Here is a 17,186-nt window from a genome sequence, read left to right as displayed (position 1 = left end):
CCTCATTTAAGGTTTCCTTGGCAGAGATATTGTAGTGGTTTGCCATGTCCTCCTCTAGCTCATTTTACAGATGAGGAAACTAAGGCAAACAGGGTGAAGTGACTTGCCCAGGGTCACACAGCCAGTAAGCATCAGAGGCTGGATTTGAGCTCAGGTCTTCCTGACTCCAGGCCTGGCACTCTATCCACTGTGCCACCTCGCTGCCCCCTTGGAGTTTGGTAGTCCTGCCCTTATTGCCAGAAGCATCCTCTCTAGAATGTACCTGACAAATGATCCCTTGGTTTCTACTTACAAACTTCCAAGGAAGGGGGGGGGTGTCCATTGCCCTGATCCCCAGAAAGCTTTTCCTGGCATCAAGGCTAAATTGGTCTCTTTGCAGCTTCACCACCACCACCTACTCCCCCTTCCCCTCCTCCTCCCACCACCACCACCAGCAACAACAATAACAAGGGGGCACTAGGTGGCGAAGTGGATAAAGCCCTGGATTCAGGAGGACCTAAGTTCAAATCTGGCCTCAGACACTTGACATTAGCTGTGTGACCCTGGGCAAGTCACTTAACCCTCATTGCCGCCCCCCCAAAAAAACAAACAAAACCCCCCAATAACAACTACTGCAACTACTACAACCACCACCACCACCCTTGTTCCTGGTTCCTCCCAAGGCAGTCAGCTGGGTAGAAAGATGCTCAGTTCCAAGAAGATTTACCGTTACATTCCTGGGAGTAATAAATGGGTTAGGGGTATAGGAGTGAGCCACAGGGTCCTAACAGGTGACTAGGAGAGGTCAAGTAGGTGGCCAACATCTCCAACTGGGCCAGATGCATTAGGAAGATCTAGAAGCAGGATTCTGGGCCCCATTCAGCTGGGTGGCAAAGTAGAAAGAGTGCTGGGCTTGGAGTCATAAAGACCTGAGTTCACATCTGACCTGAGATATTTACTGGCTGTGTGACCCTAGGCAAGTCACTTAACTTCTCTCTGCTTCAGGTTCTCAGCTATAAAATAATAATAACAACACCTTCTTCCATGGGTTATTGTGAGGATTGAGTGATATAATAGTATCTGGCACATAGCAGGTACTACATAAATACCAGCTGCTTTGTTATTATCGTTGTTGTTGTTGTTCTTATTATTATTATTTACCTGTGGGAGATTGGAACAAGAAGAGCAAAGTGAGATGCTAACCTGGACGTCCTTGGACTGCTGCCTTAGGTAGGGGGTGGCCTCTGTAGGACTGCTCTGGGGTTAGGGATGAAGTGGGGGGGGGACAAAGAACCAGGCTATCCCACTGCCCACCCCCTTCCTCTCCAAGTCTACTCCACCTTCCCTCACAGGTCCCCAGACTTCCTCCCCCCAGACCCCAAGCCTGGGGCCCCAGTGTGGTCAGGGATCAGTTCCTCTCCGGCCCCTGGGCTGCCCAGAGCTGGGGCTGGGGCTGGGAAAGGGAAAGGGACAGGACGTCGGGCCATATCTGACAGGAACCTGTGGGCCTGGGGTAGAGAGAGAGCTGGGGCCCAGCTTCCTGAGGGGAGGACCAGGGTCTCACAGCCCACATGCCCAAAGGGATGCCAGCCTGGTTGTTCATCCTAGGCACCTGCTGCCTCCTCCTCTTGCCCAGCCGGGCTACTCCCCATGTCAGCAGTGAAGGTAAGGGGGCAGAGCAGAGATCCTGTGCTAAGCCCTCCATAAAACCCTCCCCCAGAGCCCCGGCATCATAAAGTCAGGGAGAAGATGAGGGGGACAGGGAAGAGGCAGCTGGACACAGGGGGAAAGGGAGAAGGGAGAGGGGAAGGAGAAAGCGAGAGTGAGAGACTAGAGAATAAGGAGAGGAAGGAGAATGGGGGAGAATGGGGGAGTATGGGGGAGATAGGGGAAGGAGAGCAGGGTGATAGGGAGAGGAAGACTGGAGAGAGGCCTGGGACATTGACTTTCCTGGGGATGGTTCAGAATATTCAGCCAGGAATTTAGCTGGGATAAAGCACCTACTGTGTGCAGACCACTGTGCTCAGCACTGGGGGAGACCCAAAGGCCACTGCTATGTAATGCACAACTTCATGTTCATTTTGTCAGAGAGGGGCTGACAAGGGAACAAATGCCCATGACTGTCCGGGGCATTGGGGGGGGGGGCATCTTGCAGGGGGTGGCCTTTGAGTTGGTCTGGAATTCATCAGGGGACAGGGAAGGGAGAACAGCATCCCAGGCCTCGGAAACATGAGAGCCCAGAGAGAGGAGGGGGCAGGGAATTTAAGATGTGATGAGAGCCAAACCTGTAACTCCCCAAGTATGGGGAACGCCCTCCACCAGGACAGCCCAGCACCTTCTCTGAATCATGCAGCATCTTAGCTACCCAGAGCACTCACCCAAGGTGAGGGACTCCATGGGTTACACAGCAGGAGGGGTCAGATGTGAGACTTGAACCCGGGTCTTTGTGGTCCTGCTGCCAGCTCTCTACCCATTAAGCCAGGCTGTCTCTCCGATACCCAGGGCACAGAAGATGTTATGCTGGAGGACCTGGCTTTATAGACTCAAGACCCAGAGCAGGAAGGGACCACAGAATTCATCTAGGCCCTCACTTTACATAGGAGGAAACCAAGAGCAGAGCTGTGCTCTTTCAACTCTGCCTCGAAGATACCTCTCTCAAACCTCAGTTTCCTTAACTGTAAAATGGGACAATAATGCTTGCACTCCCCACCTTTCTGGGTGAACCTGGAGGGCTAAAGGATGAGTTAGGAGAAGCAACAGGGGTCTGGTGGCTGGAGAGCTGGCCTTGAGGCCCACAAGGCTTGAGTTTGTCTCTGAAGTCTACTGACAGTAGGACCCAGGGCAAGTCACCTAACATTTGCGTTAGACTCTCTAAGACTAGAAGTGGCAGGTACAATGAAATCACTACTCAATCTCTATTATTATTAATGAGTTAAGAGATAAAGTTTCAGGGGAATGTTTTATTCAGGGGCCAGAGTGAAAAGGGACAAAGATGGGAAGATAAACCAACTCCAGATGTGAAGGCTTTGAATGCCAGGCAGAAGAATTTGAATCTGAGGTGGGAGGTAATAGGGAGCCAACTTTAGCTAGCAGTTCTTTTGACAACTTAGTAGTTCTCTGGCCCTAGATCATCTCATTGATGATTGGAATCTTGGGAGGATCCAGGACCTTGGGGCACTGCCTTGCCCTTTTGAGGCAGCTAAATGGCTCAGTAGATAGAGTTCTGGGCCTAGAGTCAGGAAGACCCGAGTTCAAGTTCAGCCTCAGCTACTTACTAGCTATGTGACCCTGGGGAAGTCACTTTACCTCTGTTTGTCTTAATACACTGGAAAAGACAATGGCAAATCACTCCAGTACCCTTGCCAAGAAAACCCCATGCACAGTATTTGATGTGCTATGGTCCACGGGGTCACAAGAGTCTCACAGGACTGAACAACAGCAATAGGGAGCCACTGAGGGTTTGGGTTTTTGTTTGTTAACAAAGGAGTGACTTGATTCTATCTAAGGATGAGATCTGTTATTCTGGGAGCTGCCTCCTCCAGGAAGTTGCCCGGCCCTGGGGCCCCACTCCCACTCGACCCTTTTCTCTGGGACCTGATTGGATTTTCCTCATGGCCCAGGAGCATTGGAGTAACCTCGGTTCAGGATCAGGTGTCTCGAGTTGTACTCTCCTCAGGGCCAAGGGCCCAGGGCCGGCTCTGCTCCAGACCGAATTCCGGGTTCGGCCCACTGAATAAACATCTATTAAGTGCCTCCTGTGTGCAGGCACCGCGCTAAGTTACGGGATACAAAGAAAGGAAACCCGCGGTCCTAGGTCCCACAATCCACTGGGAGAGAACATGCGTACAAACAAGCTAGAGACACAGGCTAAACTGTCATTGAAAGGAGCCGCTCGGGCTACCGCTGCGAGCTTCTTCTGCCCCCCTCTGACTGCCCCCTCCGATCTGATCTCAGGGTATTCCTACTCCCCCTTTTTAAAAGGGCCTTTTACCAGGAGTCAGGGGCTGCCTCCACATCTGAGTCACTACAGGTGGGATCTGCGGCGTTGGAGGAGCCCAGGAAGCCGCCGAGGCCCACGGCACACCCCCAACCTACACCACGGCCTCCCCGAGAGCCTCGGGAGCCGTGCTGTCTGGGGCCTCGGCTCCTGCACCTTCCGCCCATGGCCCTCCGGGCCCCAGGAAACCGCCCCCAAGTCCCTATCCTTTGGAGGTCGTTGTTGCTTCCTCCTCCAGCCAGGCGCTTCCAAGGAGCGCAGCGCCGGCTAAACGCCACCAGTCCCCTGTAGAGAGCTCCCTGTGCGGCCTGCTCTGCTCCTTGCGCCGCCCCCTCTGCTCCCGGTAATGCTCCAGGTATCTCTCCCGAGCAGCCTAAGGGCTGGACAGCGGGGCAAGTGCCGGGACAAGAAGGTAGATTAGCCGGCCGGCCCTAAACTCCTGTGAGTCTAGCTCGGGATCCAGCCGTGAGCCCTGTGCCTCTCGCCGGGCCAGACTGGCAGAGCCTGCAGGCCTTCGCCAGGCCGGGCAACCTCTGACGCCCTGGCCGGGCTTTTCACACGCCCCCAGATGCCTCTCTCCTGGCGGCAGAGCCGGAGCCGCTGCGCTGCTTCTCCAGGGAGTTTGAGGACCTCACGTGTTTCTGGGACGAGGTAGAGGAGGAGGACTACTGGACTAAGGAAGAAGTGGAGGGTGGCGAGGAAGACCCAGGGCCCTACCAACTTCTCTTCGCTTACCCCGGGTGCGTGCATTCCACGCTGAAATTAGTCCGAGCAACACCCACCGGCAGGGAATGGGGTGCGGGGTGGGAGGCTGGCAGAGAACTGGGGGGCGGGGGGACAGGACGGTGGCACATCCCCTCCCTTAGGTAGAGCCCCCTCTGCTCCCCTCCTCCCCCAGCCCCCATCGTACTAATCCCAGGAGCCTAGAGGGGCCCCAGCACTATTACCCCGGGGTGGCGGCAGGGTGGGTGGGAAGGAGAGAGGAGAAAGGGTCGGCGGGGAGTGGGAGAACCAGGGGGAGGGCGCAGGACGGCAGCACCCTCTCCTCTGGCAGTTTCCACGCCAGGAGAGCACAAGGGCCTTCAGGGCCCCTTAGATCCGTCCCCGGCCCTCAGGGAGGAGCCCCAAGTGTGCCCACTGAGCTCCCAGAGGCTGCCCAATGGAGGGCTCCGGCACGTCTGTCAAATCCAGTCTGCCCATGGCATGCGCCTCTTTGCCAAGCTGACGTTGTGGGTGTGGGACCCTGCCAAAAACCGAAACCGGACCCAACGAGTGCTCAGCTTGGAAAACGTGGGTGAGGCCCTGTCTCTGCTGAGTGCTGGCGTCTCCCCACAGCCCTGTCCCTCCTCCCTCCTCACAGCCCTGTCTTCCCTCCCCACAGGCCTGTCCTCTCCCCCCACAACCCTGTCCACCCTCCCCACAGCCCTGTCCCTCCTCCCTCCCCACAGCCCTGTCCTTCCTCCACACAGCCCTGTCCCTCCTCCCTCCCCACAGCCCTGTCCTTCCTCCACACAGCCCTGTCCCTCCTCCCTCCCCACAGCCTTGTCCCTCCTCCCTTCCCAGAGTCCTGTCTTCTCTCCTCACTGCTCTCTCTCCTCAGTCATAGAATTTAAAAGCCAGAAGGGGCCTCAAAGGCATGAGTCCAAACGGCACCCCAAAAGAACCCACACCCACAGTGGTCATCCAACCTTTGCTTTATGACCCCCAAGAAGAGAGAGCCCATCATCTCTTGAGATGGCCCCTTTCCATTTGGGGACTACTCTGTTAGGAAGGTGGTTGTTGTTTTTCTGACACTGAGCCTCAGCTTATCTCTTTGCATCCCTCCTCCCCCCAACTCCCCCCACACAGCTGCTCCTTAGCCAAGCAGAAAAATTCTCTTCCACGTGGCAGTTCTTCGGGTCCTTGAAGTCCACTTCCATGATCCTCCAGAACCTTCTCTTCTCCAGGCAAACACTAGATGTTCCTTCCACTGCTTGTCAACATTCTTCTTAAAATCCTTCACCCAGAACTGAACACAGCCTTCCAGGGGTGGCCCGAGTCAGGCAGAGGCCAGAGGCACTCTTGGCCTCTCTTTATGTGGCCTGTCAGTTCTTCTGGCTTCCACACTCCATCAAAAGGTGCTCAGGGGGGCTTGCAATGCCCCAGCACGCTCCGGCCTTGGTTGGACCAAGTGTGTGTAGCCATCCAGCCCCAGCCCTCCAGTCTCTGGGCTCATCTTGTGCATGGGGAGCTGATTTTCTGCACCCTAGGACCACAAGGCCACATTGATTCCTACTGAATCTCATCTTATTAGATGTGACTCAAAATAATACTATAGCTAACATATATATAGTACTTTAAGGCTGGCTAAGAGCTTTACAAATATTATCTCATTTTAGCCCTACAAGAACCCAAGGGGGTCAGTGTTATTATTATCTCATTTGACAGGTGAGGAAGTGGGCAGACAAAAGTGAAGTGACTTACTAAGGGCACTTGAGGTGAAGATGGGAGATGAGGGAGCCTGACAGCTGGCTAGAATCTGAGGCAGGATTGGAACTCGGGGCTTCCTGACTCCAGGTATAGCTCTCTATCCAATGCTTCACCTAGTTGCCCCTTGAAGCCTATTCAGATATCTTGGGTTCTTGGCTCAGTAAGAATAATAACAATAACAATAACCTGACATTTAGATAACAATTTCAGATTTACAAACCTATTTACACGATCATCCCATGGGATGCCACAAAAACCCTATAAAAAAGGTACTGCTGAAGCTCAGAGGAGAGGAATTAAGCAACTTCCTTATCAGGGTCATGCCTATAGTAAGTGGTGGAGACGAAATTTGAACACAGTTCTTCCTAACTCCTGGTCCTGTGTGCTATCCACTGAGCCACCCAGCTCACCCACCCAGCCTGTCCAGGGCTTTGGGGTTCCTGACATCAACATCATCTTCTTTTTTCTTCATCATCTTCACCATCTTCCTCATCATCACTGGCATTCAGATAGAACCTTCAGGTCAGCAGAATATAGACATCATGTCCCATGGGACCTGGAATCAGGAAGACTTATGTTCAAATTCTGCATCAGACACTTAATAGCTGTGTCACCCTGGGCAAGTGACTTAATGTGCCAGGCATCTGGGATACTAAGGCAAAAGCTATAGTCCTTGCCCTCAGGAGGCTTCCCTTCTGCTGGGATAGCATCCAAACCTGGTGACTGGAACCTCAGGGCAGCTCAGTGCTCTCTCACTCTTTACTTCTTTTCCATCTCAGCTCCTTCTTGACTACTTTAGTTCTGTCCTTTCCAGTGCAAAGGTCATTGTCCTTGGCAGAGAGAACAGGAGCAAAACAAGACTTGAGCAGCCCAGCCTTCTCTTCCTTGTTGTTTATCATTATCCCTTCCATCCCTTCTCTGATTATTTTCTCTTTCCCAATAGAGCAAAAATCAAACAAATCCAAACAAATCCAAATAAAACCTTGACACCTGAAACTATTTCCTTGGCATCAGTTTTCCTTGCCAGTTTCAGTTTGAGTGTTTACTCTTCTGACATGCTTCTTACAGGGCCATCTCAACCCTTTTTCCTTCACCTCCATCTTCCATATGTATCTTTTTGAAATTGAAGTCGGTTGCTAAGTTCCCCATGTATCCACGGTGGTCTCTTCAGACACCTTCTACTTCTCCACCTCGTTAGAATGATTTTCTTTTGGGTCTTCAGAATTTCATTCTTTAGAGTTTCCAACTGTTCCTAGGCTGACTTCCTCAATACGATTTTAGTCTGTGGAACCGTGCCTATCCTTTCCCTGAATTCTTTCAAATCTGCTCTCCCCAAATCTCTGGTCATGCCCAAATGTTCTCTCCTCTCTCACAAACTCTAAATGGCAGCAGTAACTTATCTTCATGTTTTCCAATATTTCTACCCCAAGGCCAAATTCCTCTCCACTGATAAAACTTATATCCTGGATTTCCCCTTGTGGATGACTATACCTTTTGAAAGATGAAATTATCATCAATCCATCAACAAATTATTAGCTTTTCTAGCTGTGTGACCCTGGATAAGTCATTTAACCCCTACTGCCTCCCCCCCAAAATTCACATCTATTTTTTTGGAAGAGAAATCCCCAGCATACATTGAAACCTCCCATTATATCATCATCATATCATATCATGAGCCTGTTCCAGTGCTATGATCTCTTTTTCAAACCTCTCCTCTCTCTCCTGCTTCTATCCAGGCAGTCTGTAGTCTAGTGAAATTTTCCCTTCAGTTTCTGCCTCTACTCATCTTCCCTCATGCTTTCATCCTCTGGTTCCTGGATTTCCTCCCATGAGCTTTTCTTCTTTTTGCTCAGTCCCATCCTGTCTCTTTCCCCATGTCTTTAGAATAAAGTATCTTGGGGGCGGCTAGGTGGTACAGTGGATAAAGCACTGGCCCTGGATTCAGGAGGACCTGAGTTCAAATCTGGCCTCAGACACTTGACACTTACTAGCTGTGTGACCCTGGGCAAGTCACTTAACCCTCATTGCCCCACAAAAAAAAGAATAAGGTATGTCCTTCCTGAGCCACACTCCTATCATAGATTTCATCCCACCAAGCTTCGCTGATTGTTCATTCATCCCATTTGTTGCCTTACCTTTGTCCCTCTCTGTGTATAGACATCTAAGGCCATGTGTTTTTTCTGGGCGTTGTCTCTTGTGAATATTTGGAATTTTCTTCTTCTTACACTACAGCTACTTCCTGTGGCAGCTGGTTTGTTGGAGACACTGAGACAGTTTTCTCTCTTCCCCATCCTTTTCTTTTCTTTTCTTTTCTTTTTTCAGGGCAATGGGGGCTAAGTGACTTGCCCAGGGTCACACAGCTAGTAAGTGTCAAGTGTCTGAGGCCAGATTTGAACTCAGGTCCTCCTGAATCCAGGTCTGGTGATTTATCCACTGCACCACCTAGCCGCCCCATCTTCCCCATCCTTTTCAATTAGAGCTCTTTAGATTTACAAGACTCAAGACCACTTCTCAGTGCTGTCCTCACCTCTTAGTTTTGTGTGTTCTCATTCTTCAGCCTTGTCACTCCTCACTCCCTCTGAGGGATCACTTAGGGTGGATTGGGGAGCACTCCAGGTGGTCTGGATGAGCTTGGGGAAGCACTGAGGTGGTGGGTCCTCTCCCCTAGGTCTGCCTGCCCCACCGAAGAGCATCACTGCAGTGACTTCTGGTCAAACTGGGGAGCTACAAGTCACATGGGTGGTGCAGCCCTCAGAAATCAGTGACTTCATGGAGCATGAACTCCAGTTTGGCCCTTCGGACCCCAGCAACTCTGCTCAGCCCACGATCAAAGCACTGCTCCAAGCACCCATGTGCTGCCCATTCATGAGGTGGCCACACACCCAGCCACACCAGGCCACTGCAACCCCTGGGCCTCACCTGGCTCCAGCTCAGCTTCCAGGGAACCAGTCTATACAGCAGTACCCCACCAGCGAGGGACCCTCCAGAAAAGGCTACACAAGCCAGGGACCTGCCAGCAGGGGACACTCAGGGCAGCCTCGGGGCCCCAGAGAAGTACTCAGCTTTCTCTGGCCCCATCTTCTCTCACCCTAGGCCTGGAACCTTTCCCTTGGTTATGGACAGAAGTGGCTATGCAGTTCCCTAGTGCCCCATCTTGAAGCCTATCCTTATTCCCTCTCCAAGATGACAAGTTTAGAGTTTGGATATTGGGTCTCGCATGGCCCAGGAATTATCAGCTTTCCCAGTGGTCAATTTGGGGCTAAGTTCATTATGCACAAGTCATGGATTCATCACTGAATCAGCCCCTCTGAGCCACTAACTTACCAGAAGTATAAAGGAACCCGATATAGGCAGTATAAGGGGCCAATGAGGGATGATGTCTCACAGGAGGCTAGTCTGGGGATAAGAACCACCCACATAGCCTCCTTCTATAAGGTGGTGAGCTCCCCATTATTGTAGGTATCCAAGCAAAGGTTACGATAGGGATATGGTGGATGGGGCAGATTACATGGAGGGGAACAAGGGAGGACCCTTAAAGTCCCATCCAGCTCTGAATCTCTGGTTCAATGATCCCCCCTCTTCAGTCCCTAGAGCTAATCAGTGGGAGCTGTGTCATCTCGGGATTTCAGCCTGGGACCTCATATTGGCTCCAGCTCCGGAGCAGGCCTGATGGGATCTCCCTTAAGGGTTTCTGGGGACCGTGGTCATCTCCTGTGACTGTGAGCCTACCACAGGATGCAGGTGAGTTATCTGGGAGAGGTCAGGTCGATTGTGTAGAGGAACAGGGATGGGGAGAGAGGGGAGGGAGGTTCAGATGGGGCCCAGCAGAGTCTCCCTCTCCTGGCCCAGGGGAGATTGGGCTGCAGTGCTTTACTCAGGATCTGAAGCATGTCACATGCCAGTGGGAAGAACCAGCCCATCCCAACACCTCCCATGGCTACTTCTACAAGTGGAGAGCTGGCAGCTGCCCTAGGAACAGGTGAGCAGGCGCTGGGGAGGGGGCAGGGGTGAGCAGAGGCCTGGGTCTAAGGTAACTAAGCTGCATGAGTGAAGGAAGGCAAGGACTCAACTCTCTCTCCTTTACCATCCATATCTGAACCAGCACCAGACCATAGCCAGCATATTCCTCTGCAGGGTCAATCAGTCACCAAGCATTGATTAAGCACCCTCAGGGAGCCAAGCACTGGGCTAAGTGCTGGAGATACAAAGAATACACTTCCTGCCTTCAAGGAGCTCACAGTCTAGTGCGGGAGACAAAGAAATACAGGAATAGACAACACTGGAAAGTAGATACAAAGTAACCTGGGGGGAAGGCCCTGGGAAGGCTGAGGGGGTTGGAGCAGGACCGAGTCTCACATCGAAAAGGCAGTGCTTGGCCTGAGTCTTGAAGGAAGACAAGGATTCTAAGAAACAGATGAGGGAAAAGTGCATTCTAGGCCTGGCAGCCAAAGGCTCAGAGGCTCAGCCGAGGAAGCCCAAAGCAGGCAGGTACAACTGGATCATCGAGTACATGGAGGGGAATTCTCTGTTAACAAGCTGGGAAGGCATGAAGGGGTCAGATGGTGGGGGGCTTTCTGTGCTAAACCAAGGACTTCCTACTTATCCTAGAGGCAACAGGGAATTGACATGGGCAGACCCACACTTGAGGACAATCCGTCTGGCAGAGGAGCTTAGATTAGAGAGGGAGGATCTTACATCAAGAACAAATGGGGGGGGGCGGCTAGGTGGTGCAGTGGATAGAGCACCGGCCCTGGAGTCAGGAGTACCTGAGTTCAAATCCAGCCTCAGACACTTGACACTTACTAGCTGTGTGACCCTGGGCAAGTCACTTAACCCCCATTGCCCCACCAAAAAAAAAAAAAAAAGAACAAATGGGCAGGGGCAGCTAGGTGGTGCAGTGGATAGAGCACCGGCCCTGGAGTCAGGAGTACCTGAGTTCAAATCCAGCCTCAGACACTTGACACTTACTAGCTGTGTGACCCTGGGCAAGTCACTTAACCCCCATTGCCCCACCAAAAAAAAAAAAAAAGAACAAATGGGCAGGGGCAGCTAGGTGGTGCAGTGGATAGAGCACCGGCCCTGGAGTCAGGAGTACCTGAGTTCAAATCCGGCCTCAGACACTTAACAGTTACTAGCTGTGTGACCCTGGGCAAGTCACTTAACCCCAATTGCCTGCAAAAAAAAAAAAAAAAAGAACAAATGGGAGGCTGTGGCAATAGAACAGATGAAAGGGGATGAAGGAGCAGAGAGAAGGGGACAGTGAGATGTTGGGCTAGAGCCAAGACTTGGCCAAACTGCATGGATGTGTGGGGGGAGAGGAAAAAGACAAGGATAATGAATGGATGATGATGATGATGGAGGCAGCATCGGCTGGCTGTGGCTCATATTCATACAGTCCTCTAAGATTTCTGGAGAGCCTTGTAAATATTATCTGATCCTAACAACAGTCGGGGAGGTGTTATTATTATCTCCATTTTACAGAGGAGGAAACTGAGGCAGACAGAGGTTGTGACAGGAGAGGCAGGATTTGAATTCAGGTCTTCTTGACTCCAAGTCTAGTGCTCTGTCATGATTCATGAACCTAGGTAACATGGAAAATGTGGTGCCTTTAACAGATATAGGGAAGTATAGAAGAGGGAAGGGGGGGTAGGGAATTAATTCAGTTTGGAACACATTGAGTTTGGGAAGTACTTGAAATATCCAGTAGGCAGCAGGTGATGAGACTAAAGCGCGGCCTGGGGCTGAAGCTACAATCAGTCAGGCTAGAGATGGTAACGTCTCCCATGGGAATTAAAACTAAGGAATAAAGAGTAGCTCATGAAATGCTCGCTATGTACAAAGTGCTATAGGTACAAATAGAAAAGTGGGATAGTGCCTGTTCTTACTGTGCTAAGAGGTGGAGACAATAGGAGGTCTCAGCTTCAAGTCAGCTGAGGAAAATGAGTCCTTAGGGTGGAGCAGCAAGGCAGGTGGCAATGCATCTCCTTGATGGTCATTTCCAGAGCCAAACCCTTATCTGTTTCTGGAAGTGCCAAGGACTTAGTCATGATGGCTTCTGGGAAGGCAGGGGCTGTAGCTCTTGCAGGGGCAGTTGTCGGGTCCTATCTCTGGCTGTGAGGACAGGGCTGGAAGCAGGACCTGGGGAGCTGGGGGTGGGGAGGGTATGGGGTACCACTCTTCCCTGGTCTCTTGGCGTCAGGTTCTGGGCTATCTACCTCCAGTCTGAGGGGAAGTGGTGATCAAGGTCATGCCAATGGCATGCAGCAACCCTCGTCTCAACCCTCATGATGCCTTGCTTTGTTTGTTTTTCAGTTAGTATTGGTGGTAGTAGGGATGGAGGGTGGTAATAGGGATAAGATGATGACTAAGGAATTGAGCTGGAAGCAGAGCTGGTGGTCTGGGAGGCACTGCTTAGTCCTACGGCTTTGGATTGATCAAGAAATGTGATAGAGAAGGAAACCTTCAAAATTCCTTGTAAGAAATAGACATTTGGGCCTGAGTAGATCTGTCTGACTTCACACCAAGGGAATAGATTCGTTTTCTCTGACCTTGGGTCAAGTGAAGTCAAGGCAAGTAACAGTTATTAAGCGTGCCCAGCACTGTGCCAAGCACTGGGAATACAAAGAAGGGCAAAGGGTGATCCTTGCCCCCATGGAGTTCACAGTCTACTGGGGGAGAAAACAAGGATAGTCAGGCAGGTGCAAAGAAAACCGAAAGAGCAGTGTCATGGAAATCCACAGAGGAGGAGAGAGAATCTGGGAGAAGAGGGTGATTGAGAGGTCAAGAAGGGTGACATTTGGGGCTCTGGACATCCCTGGGGTGGAGCCAAGCTGGAATGGCCCCCATTCCCAAAGGAGAGAGAGGGGCTGTCAGCCACCCAAGCCTGCAATGGACTTGGAAGTCAGGGGTGATAGCCGCGGGTGGGGGCGATGCAGTGCATCAAGTCACTGGCCCCTGCCCACAGAGGGCTCACCTTCTAATGGGAGAGAGAACAGGCAGACAGACAGCTGGGCACATACAAGAGATGCAGGGTAGATGGGAGAGGGAAGGCCCTGACAGCTGAAGACCTCCCGAGGACGGGATCTGAGCTGCCAGGAAGGGCAGATGGCAGGGTAGACCAGTCCATGGCATGAAGATGGGGGGCAGAGGATCACGTTCAAGCAACAGGGAGGAGGATCCCTGAGTACATGGAAGAGACTGGAAAGGTAAGAAGGGGCCAAGTTATCAAGAGCTTTAAAAGACAGAGGGTATATTTAATCCTGGAGTTGACGTTAGAGGAAAGGGAGTGATGGGCTCTTTTGGAAGCTCACTTTGACAGAGGCAGGGAGGACATGGGACACTACTGTAATTATCCAGGTGTGAGGCGATGAGGACCTAAATCAGAGTGGTGGTGGTATGAGCAGAAAGACGGAGAAATCGATATTTATGTGTATATATGCACATTACACATATATGTATATATGCATGTGTGTATATGTAGGTATATCTGCATCCATGCGTGTATGTGTGTATATGCATACACACATGATGCTGTGAAGGTAAGAGACAACAGACTGGCTATGTGAACTGAGTGCCAGGGATAGGGTCTGGGTTAGGATGGTCTGTTAGGAATGGCCCTGCTTGCTCAGGAGGCATCCCAGCCTACCCTGGCTCATTGGCCATGGTGGGGGGTGGGGGTTTCTCCCCAGGGGCCCTGCCTGGGAGAAATGCGAGATGGACTCCAGGGCAGAGGAAAGCCCAATCTCCCGCTGCCATTTTGCATCTCAAAATGATAGTGCCATTCACATCCTGGTGGAAATAACCACTGAACAAGGCACTAGACATCAGTACCTTGGCACTCCCTTCTGGATGCATCAAATTGGTGAGAGATCCTATCCTGCCACCTCTGGACCCTCTCCCAGACTCCACTGACCTCCTCATCCTCCTGACCCCCAATCCTTTGCACCACACTGCCTACTTTCTTTGCCCCCCCCACGGCTGAGTGCTGCTCCCTGTGTGCTTCTCCTGCCTCTCCAGTTCTCCTAGAAGCTCCAGGGCTGCACTGGACAGCCGAGTCCGGTGGGCAGGTCAAGCTGACCTGGAGGCACCCCTCGCCCTGGCTGCCAGGGAAGACACACTATCAGCTCCGCTACTCCGGGCAGAACCTCGGGCACTGGAAGGTGAGGCCTTCAAGCTCCCTCCTGGCTCCCCGCACTGTCTCCAGGTGTGCCAGGGTTTGTGCACGGCCTCTGGGCAAGCTGGGAGTGTGGGCAGTGCCTGTGACCCTCAGGTGGTACACGTGTCAGCGTGTCTGCAGGCTGGGCGGGGGACGACGGGGTAGCTACCAGAAGGTAAGGAGGTAAGTGTCAGTATGTTATTGGGCGTCCATGTGGGGGTGTGTTAGGGTGTATTCACGCGAGTTTCTGCAAGGAAGGTCTGTGTAAGAGCATCTGAGCCGCTGGGCATGCGCGTGTCAAGGGCTGTATGGAAGTGTGTGTGGCAGTAAGACAGTCTCAGGGAAAGCGTGAGTGCAGGGACGTGGAAGGGGCAGGGACCGTGGAAGCGTATGTGACGAATAAGTCTGAGTGATGAGTAAGTCCGTAGGTCAGGACAAAGGTCTATCAAACGGCTCTCCCTGTCCACGGACGAGCGTGCACACAGACCAATCAGAGACTGCAGAAGGCCTCTGCCCCCGCCCCCTCCGCATGGGTCTGTGCAGGTACTGGAGCCTCCGCGGGGTGCGCTGGGAGAAACTCTGGAGCTCCGCCCCGGGGCCCAGTACCGACTGCAGCTGCGCGCGAGGCCTGACGGCCCCACCTACTACGGACCTTGGAGCGCCTGGTCTGCGCCTGCGCTCGTGGAGATGGCGCCCGAGAACGGTGAGAGGGAGGGGTGGACCTCGCTGGGGCTGCGCTTTGTGCTCCGTGGGGCGCGGCAGGGCGGGTACGGCTGCGTAGGGGGAAGAGGGGGAAGGGGGCGGGGTGGGGGCTGGAGCCAGGAGCTGCGGCTGCGCAGTGAGTGAGAGGGCGGAGTTCTGGGTGCAACAGTTCTGACCTCCGCGACCCGGACCCCCTGCCAGGCTGGGTCTCCGTGGTGACGAGCGCGGTACTGACGCTGGGCTTCGGCGGCCTCGTGGGCCTCGTGTTGCGGCGCCTCTTCCCGGCGCGGTTCAGGTACAAGCCCCGCCCTCAGGCGCGTGCGCGTGCGCGTGCCTGGCCGCCGTCTTCCCCGCCTTTCCCCCGCCCGGCGGGATATTGATGAATAGGAAGTAGCAGCGGGAGGAGCCCTTTTAAGGAGGCAGATCCTTGTACTCTGGAGGCTGAGGCTTGAAGGAAGCCAGGGGAGGCACGTGGGGCAGATGGGAAAGGCGGCGATTGGAAGGAAAACAAGGGCATCCTCTAGAGTACAAAGACAGGGAAAGAGCAGGTGCTGGAGGGCTTCGAATGCCCCAGATAGAGGTTTATCATCCCGGCGGCAGTATGTTTGTTGAGTAGGGAATGTCATGGCCAGATGAACCCGGATAACCTGGAGCCCGTGAACTTAGCTTGTTGTTTTTTGATATCTCGATAATTCTTTTGATATACTGGGCTTCCTTTGTCATCCCTTGTGTTTCATTTTATGCTCTTTAAGAACACGATTCCGGGAGGGTCCGTGACACACCCAGTTAGTCACCCTGTTAAAGGTTCCAGAGCCCGACCTGTTCTGGGGTCATGGCTTCTCTTTCTAAGCCAATTGCAAACTATTTTAACGGTCCAAGGCTACCTACCCAGTCCTACGCCAGTCTTCGTCACCAGCTGCCTTGGTGATGACACCTGAAGCCCTCTGGGATCCAGCCCCCCAAGTCTTCCTCGCTGTTTCTCACACACAGCCTGGACAGCTCCAACCGGAAGTCCAATAGGCATCTTGAACCCCACGTGTCCCGTACAGAATGCATTCTCTTTCCCCTTAAAGCCCCCTCTTGGGCATCTTCCTCTTCTCATTCTCTCTTACCCCTTCCCTTACATCCAGTCTGTTGCCGGGACTTGTTGATTATATCTCCTTGAGGCCTCTCTCCCTTTCCTCCTCTGAGGCCGCTTACCATCCTCATGACCTGAGACCCCGTCTGTTGCCTGCTTATTGGTCTCGATGCCTTCAGTCGATCCCTCCTCCATTCCTGCCTCTAACCAGTCTCCAAAATAAGCCTCATGCAGCCCATGTCTGACCACGCCATCCCTTTCTTTTCCCCAGTCCGCTCCAAGGGTTCATAGGATCAAACACCAACCCCTCTTCAGGGCATTTGAAGGCCTCCAGGATCCCACTCCCTTGGCTTACAGGCTGTTTCTCACACACATCCCTCCTGTTCCTCTACCTGCACCAAGGTTGTCCCAGTACCTGAGATGGTTTCCCCTCTCACCTCTTTCTCCTTTCTCCTTTCAAGATTTAGTAGGCCTTTCCAAGCCTCTGGCTGCTGCTTGTGCCCTCCCCTTATCTACTTTGTGTGTCCTGTGTGTATACAGTTGGGAGCCAGTCAATAAACATTTATCAGGCTCCTACTATGTGCCTGGCATTGTGCTAAGTGCTGGGGAAACAGATATTAAAAAGAAGAGTCCCTGTCCTCAGGGAACCTACCATCTAAGGGGGGAAGACAACACCAAAAAAGGAAGCTAGGGGTGGGGCTGGGCAGAGTGGAGTAGAGAAAGTACCCTCTGGGGCATGATGGAGTTCAGTTGGGTGTGACATGGAGAGAAGACTGGCCTGGATTGCTCCTTAACTGGAGGAGTGG

At 52.7% G+C, this 17,186-nt stretch overlaps 1 protein-coding gene across 1 annotated transcript in view; it reads left to right on the top strand.

Annotated features, from left to right (window-relative positions):
• The first annotated feature begins 1,562 nt into the window (after nucleotides 1-1,562).
• The window catches only part of LOC122754564 (thrombopoietin receptor-like), a 35,502-nt gene continuing 19,878 nt past the window's right edge, over nucleotides 1,563-17,186 (top strand). The window contains exons 1-11 of the mRNA XM_044003100.1: nucleotides 1,563-1,644; nucleotides 4,545-4,627; nucleotides 4,676-4,716; nucleotides 5,092-5,270; nucleotides 9,114-9,499; nucleotides 10,030-10,186; nucleotides 10,295-10,424; nucleotides 14,134-14,306; nucleotides 14,462-14,604; nucleotides 15,144-15,303; nucleotides 15,504-15,597. Coding sequence (XP_043859035.1) covers nucleotides 1,563-1,644; nucleotides 4,545-4,627; nucleotides 4,676-4,716; nucleotides 5,092-5,270; nucleotides 9,114-9,499; nucleotides 10,030-10,186; nucleotides 10,295-10,424; nucleotides 14,134-14,306; nucleotides 14,462-14,604; nucleotides 15,144-15,303; nucleotides 15,504-15,597 — 1,628 coding nt within the window. The remainder of the gene's footprint in view (nucleotides 1,645-4,544; nucleotides 4,628-4,675; nucleotides 4,717-5,091; nucleotides 5,271-9,113; nucleotides 9,500-10,029; nucleotides 10,187-10,294; nucleotides 10,425-14,133; nucleotides 14,307-14,461; nucleotides 14,605-15,143; nucleotides 15,304-15,503; nucleotides 15,598-17,186) is intronic.

The sequence above is a fragment of the Dromiciops gliroides genome, chromosome 4 (assembly GCF_019393635.1).
Source record: "Dromiciops gliroides isolate mDroGli1 chromosome 4, mDroGli1.pri, whole genome shotgun sequence".
NCBI lineage: Eukaryota > Metazoa > Chordata > Mammalia > Microbiotheria > Microbiotheriidae > Dromiciops > Dromiciops gliroides.
The sequence above is the reverse complement of the archived record's forward strand: the minus strand, read 5'-3'. Positions and strand labels throughout refer to the sequence as shown.